Source organism: Neovison vison, chromosome 10 (assembly GCF_020171115.1).
Source record: "Neovison vison isolate M4711 chromosome 10, ASM_NN_V1, whole genome shotgun sequence".
NCBI classification, from domain to species: Eukaryota; Metazoa; Chordata; class Mammalia; order Carnivora; family Mustelidae; genus Neogale; species Neogale vison.
The window spans coordinates 40,725,464-40,731,463 of record NC_058100.1 but is presented as its reverse complement, the minus strand read 5'-3'; the positions used below and the strand labels follow the sequence as shown (position 1 = coordinate 40,731,463).

Below are 6,000 nucleotides of genomic sequence, written 5' to 3'. Positions count from 1 at the left end.
GCAGAGCAGAGAGGACGTGTCTCCCCTCCCAGCCTGCTCCCATGGCCCGGGAGCCAGGGCGCTGACACCCGCTGCCGCTGTGAGGAGTGTGGCCGTGTTCTCTGGGAGCCAAGGACTTGGCCAGTGGACTTGGGCTTGAGGGCAAGCACGTGAGTCAGTGCGTGGGTTGGCCAGAGGGCCGACCGCATCCGCAGAGCAGATGGGAGCCTGGGGTTTTAAGAGTCACCGCCCTCCGCACCACAGCTGTCGTCAGAAAGCACCAGGAAACATTTCTTATAAAAGTATTTTTTAATAAATTGATGTATTTCAATGTTGTTAACATGATAGCCCAATGCTATATCAAGGTAGCAAAAGTGAAATTCCTGGTATTTTTTTTTTATATATATAAACACTATGAATGACCGTACATTTGCATTCAACTTCACAAGAAATGATCTTCAGGTTCATGAAGATTCTTTAACAGCTGTAACACCTCTCGAACAGTGAAGATGTGTATGGACTGCGGAGACAAGGCGAGTCTGATGACTGAGCCGCACCCTAAGACCGAACGGAAGGGAAGGGGACGCTGCGGCAGCGTGGCCAGCTGGCGGAACAAAACCCAAAGGAGATACAGCACGGACCGAAACGACCGAGAATCTTGCAGAAACGGAGCCATAAGAAGACAACACAGATTCGAGCCCTGAAGCAGTGAGTGTGTTTCTACCCGTTTCGCGAGGGAGAGAAGCCACGGACACGGAGTCCCGCAGCGCGTGCAGCGAGGACTCTTCTGGCACACACGAAGGCGCCCGTCGGCGAACCCCGGGCCTCCCTGCTCTGTACAGATGCTGGTGAAGGGAGCTGGGCGCTACTGCCGGGGTCAGAGCGGCGGCCGGCTGGGGGCAGGCCTCCGCCGGAGCCTCTCTCCGCGCCTCCTCCTGCACTTCCAGAGGCCCCTTTCCAAAGCCGATGCCCCCTTCTTCGGGCTGACAAAACGAACCGACCGACCCAAGCAAGGGCACTGAAAACCAACAGAAACCAGCAGCTCTGACCCCCCCACAGTCTGTCACGGCCCAACCCACCGTGAGAAATGTGTTTCGCTTGGTTCCCACTACAAAGAGCATCTCTGACTCCGCCACGTCACACGTACCCTAATGGACACGGATTTTTCTGAACAGGCCGAGAACAAGGGACAAGGAAGAGCTGGTTAAGTGCTAGTCCGTTAAGTCCAACCGCAACTTTGAACTACAGAGGGGAACTGGTTTAAATGAGAGTTTCCAAAGTAAAGACGTTTCTTTCTTTTTCAACCTCAAGTACCACTGGACGGCAAGCAATCTCGCACCCAGGATTTTGGCTGCTGACTGCTACTATGAGGAGCAGCCTCAGGCCTGTATTTATTTCTACCAGGCCCCTTCACGCTATTTTTCACCCCAAATGCCGCAGATGAAAGTAAATACAACAGGACGATGGAGAAATCATTTGTGCGCGAGGCGCTGGGCTCCGGCTAAGCACTGACGGGATGTCCCTGGCGTTCTAGAGCGGTCTAATGGGCGGCCACTCCTTCATGCGGGGCAGCAGCGCAGACTAAAATCACGTCCACCGGAATGGACAGGAAACAACCGTCACCCACCACCGTATTTAAAAAAATCCCAAGCAAACTGCCTCCGACACTTTCCACTCCCCTGGCTTCTGGCGCTAGGGCTCTCCTCTGAGGGAACACACACCTGGCCAGAGTCTTAGTGTTTGATTCTAAATCTCCTTTTGAGGCCTGAACCGAGTCCGCTTCTCACAGAGACCATATACTCCTTCCCTCCTCCGGCCGCGTCTCTGAAACCAGCGCTCTGCACCCTCTGAAGAACCAACGGCAGAATGGCCGAGGCTTTCCTCTCCAGAACGGAACAGTCAGAAGCGTAAGTTAGGTTAAGTGGCTTCATTTTCCTCAGGTCAAAGCTTCTAACCCAAGGTTTGGTTTCCCTAGGAACAGCGTGTGCTTCAGTTGGTAAAAATGAATCAAAATCAGCTGAATGGAAAAGTTAAAAATGTCCTTTACTGAAAGGTATGGATCCTCACAAAGCGCTCCAGCAAACAACCCAATCGAGAAGTCTGCGTGAGAGCAGGTGCCTTTGAAACTAACCGTCTCGACAGAGCTGAAGTCACTGCCTCGGATTAACTTCTACGCCGCATCCAATATTCTATGTAGGACATTCATTCTTAAGGCAGAAAAATTGAATCTGACACGTAATGACTTGGCTCTTACGTCCAGGGGTCAAACGGGAAGCAGCCTGCGCACACCGAATCCTTGCTAATGAGGACTCGTCCGCGGCAGCCAAGTTCTCCCTCAGAGCAGGTTCTGTAAGAGACACATCTGAGAGAACAGAAAAAGATGACTTTTAAGACACACGAATATCTTCCAACAAGAAGTCAACGAGACTCGGTTTCCTATGATGAGGGGACACGACTCCCATCACGAGCCGCGGCCTCCGACGCGTAAGACCGCGGGACGGCGGAGTCGCTGGCTGGACAGTGTCACTTCAGCCCCCGGTTCTCAAGGTCTCGTGTAACAGGCGGCCCGACCAGTAAGAAAGCAGCTGCACGTCCCCTCACGGCTACTCAGAAGGCTGTCGCTTGGACCTTCCCCCCCGTCGTCGCAGCCCGGGGCGGGGAGGGTAGTGGATGTACGAAAATGAAGGTGAGGCCCCCAGCGCGTGTGCAAAAATACTCCTCAGTGACCAGCAAGGGAATCTTCAACGAAAACGAACTTAACGACAGAATCCGAGGTGTCTGAGCAGGACGGACACGGGAAGGGGCCCGCCTGCTGAGCTGGACCAGTATTTGGGACGCAACCGCGCCCCCCCCCCACCTCCCTGGCCTGGATCTGCCTGGGGACCGCGCTCCCTTGTGGGGCTGCGAGCCACCGCCCTCAGCCCCGGGTGTTCCTTCCCCTCTGCATCCCGAACATGGACAAACCAGACACGAACCTAAAAGACCATTCGTAAGCAGGGGACGGTGACTCTGGCTGCTCTAGGACCTGTCGCGTGCCTGGGGGCCCCACCGCAGCTCCAGCCGCCGCCAGGAGGCTACAGAGCTGGCCCGCCTCGCCCGCTGGGGCCGCGAATGCTTCCTTCTTCCACGGTGGCAGGAGTCCATGCACGATTTGTAAACAGCGATACAAAATACTGTAAACATAACTGAACAGAGCTCGTATAAAACAGAAGGAAATCCAAATTTACAAGTGGGTAAAAAAAACCAGAGGGCGGCTTCATACAAAGTTCTCCCTCCTGCGCCGAGTGATTCTTTTGATTACAAATATAATCCTGAGCTGAAAACCTGGGATGGGGGGGGGAGAGCCATCTTTGCATACAGAATGTCCAGAGGACGCGTGCTCTTGTACTTTTCTCTAGCTGACCGTCCCCTGTCCGAGACAGCTCTTGGGGGGGGGCTTTGGAGACGCTTAGAGTTTGGTGTGGCGCCCGGGCCTGGGGCCGGCCGCGGCGCTGGCCACGGAGGCGGACGCGGCGGCGTCCTCGGCCTCCTCCAGTTCGTCCTGCAGCTCCTGGCTGACGCTGGACTGCAGGGCCGCGGGCGTGAGCCACTCCTTGGGGAGGCAACTCTGTAGGAAGGGAATGCAGGAGCTGAAGTAGGCCAGTCGGTTGATCCAGCGAGGGATCTCTTTCCCGCAGAGGATCTGCGGACGACAAAGGGTGTCGGGTTAGGTGAGAAGGATGACGTGGGCCTGGCCCGGTGCCAGGGAGTGGGGGAGGCAGGGGGTGCCCCGGAAACCTTGCACCCGGGCCTCCGGGGACACACGGCACCTGCCTTGGGAGCCTGGGCCCTCCCGGCAGCCCCATCCCCCCTTTCTACGGAGGCTTGTTCGAGGAGCTCGCTTTCTGCGTCTCTCTCTACCCCGTGGACTTCTGTCCCTGTCCCACTTCTCCCAAAGCACTCGCATCAGCTGAGAAAGCCCATCTCCCCAGACGCAGCCCTGGCTTCGGGAGTGCGGGGCAGGAGCGGGGCCGTGCCCAGGACGAGGCCAGAATGGTCCCTCTGGCTGATGGTGTGTGGCTCTCTGCCCACTTCCTGCCCTGACCCTGTCTTTAGGACTCCGGAGCCACAAGCCACGGGCCACCTATCTCAGAGAGCGAGAATCGGGTCTGCCACAGCGAACTTGACTCTTTCCTAACGCTCCTGCCTGTCCGCAGGCAATGCTGGGCTTCCCGAGCCCCCCCACCCCCCCGCCCCGTCCCCTGCCCTGTCCTCCTGGCAGTTTCGCCTCCAGTCACGTCACAGTCACAGGCTAGGATCCGGACATCTTGTCTTAGCTGGTGACTCCGGAAAAGATGTCAAACTATCATAGTCCCAAAATCACTAAAACATAAACAAACCAGGACCTTTAATTAAGCAAGGTAACTCCTCTCTCTGAAGGGGTAGCCTTACCTGACAAACGTTACTTTCCCTTACATACAACGTGTCTGACTTAAGCACAGGGCAAGTCTCACTTAGGGAAGTGGTGGCATCGTTCGGACCAAATTCGGTCACCCGCCAGGCAGCACAGAGAGAAGGTACTCAAAGTTATCTGGGAGAGGCGCCTGGGTGGCTCGGTTAGTGAAGCGGCTGCCTTCAGCACGGGTCATGATCTCGGGGTCCTGGGATTAAGCCCCACGTCAGGCTCCCAGCTCAGTGGGGACTGAGTCTGCTTCTCCCTCTCCCTCTGCCCCTCTGCTCCTGCTCTTTCAAATAGAATCTTTAAAAAACAAGTACATGAGAAACGTGTCTGTGAACTTGATCTGGGGGGAAGCCGAGGGGTCACCTTACACGATACCACTCCCGTCTCTCTACCGTCAGAAACCCAGGCAAACAAGTTTTATGTTGTATTTCAGAGCTGAGATGCGCCGGGCAGGGACACCTGCACAGCTGCAGGGGAAGCGCGGAGGCGTGGCGAGCACCGTGCGGGTCAGCGACAGCCTCCGCGGACTATTCCCTTCCTCCGAACTACTTCCCAAGTCCTGGTTCTACCCGATGAGCTACCTTCCTCCCTACGCCCGGTGGTGTGGCCTGATCAGCCGAAAACGGTATGAAGAATGACAGCCTCCTGTTCTGGTGGGTGGATCGTGCTGCGACAGGCCACACCCGTGGGCTGAGTTCTCCGTGGCGGAGTCCAGTCTGTGACCAGTCCCCCCTCCCCCCTGACCCTCTCAGAAGCGTGCTGGTCCTCTGCCAAGCCAATGTCTCGAAACTTTGAGTCCATCTGTGAGTCATTCAGCATCGTGACTTGAAGTTTGCAGAGAGGAGGGCCAGCTGTGACACTAAATGCATTACGTACACACGTGTAACTGCTGCATCCAGATGTAAAACACACTTCTTACGGTGGGTGGTGGTTTACGGAGCAAAATTACTTCAACCAGTAATTCCCCTTGTAGAAATCCTCCCCCCCATACACACTCACTAGGGGCGAAGAGACAGACGCCCAGGGAGAGCTGGCCCAGCGCCGCGTGGAAGGGCAGGGGGCCACCCCTGTCTTGTTCTGGATCTTTCCCCACCGTGTACGACGGGCACTGTGGGCCTGTCGCCTTCGGCCTTTATTGTGGTGAGGTAGTTCCCGCTCTACCCACTTCACCGAGAGAACATTATCGTAAGCGGATGTTGAATTTTGTCGAATGTTTTTCTGGACCTACTGAGATGATCATATGATTTTTATTTTTCACTTTAAGGTGGCGTATCACACTGACTGATCTGCAAATGTGGAACTACCCTTGCGTCCCTAGTAAAAGTCCCACCTGATCCTGGTGTAGAATCCTCTTAATGTAGTGTTGGCTCTGGCTTGCCATGTTTTGTTGAGGGTTCCTGCATCTCTGTTCATCCGGGATGTTGGCCAGTGATTTTCCTTTTTTTGTGGTGTCCCTGTCCGGTTTTGGTATTGGGGTGTTGCTGGCCTCACAGAAGGAGTGTGGAAGTGTTCCCTCCTCTTTCTTTTTTGGCGAAAGGTTGGAGATTAGGTATTAAATCTTTGAATGAAGTTCGGTAGAA

General features: G+C 55.4%; 1 protein-coding gene across 1 annotated transcript in view; it reads right to left on the bottom strand.

The window, feature by feature from the left end:
* Window positions 1-269: 269 nt before the first annotated feature.
* The window catches only part of DESI2 (desumoylating isopeptidase 2), a 43,195-nt gene continuing 37,464 nt past the window's right edge, over window positions 270-6,000 (bottom strand). The window contains exon 5 of the mRNA XM_044267062.1: window positions 270-3,661. Coding sequence (XP_044122997.1) covers window positions 3,428-3,661 — 234 coding nt within the window. The 3' untranslated portion in view covers window positions 270-3,427. The remainder of the gene's footprint in view (window positions 3,662-6,000) is intronic.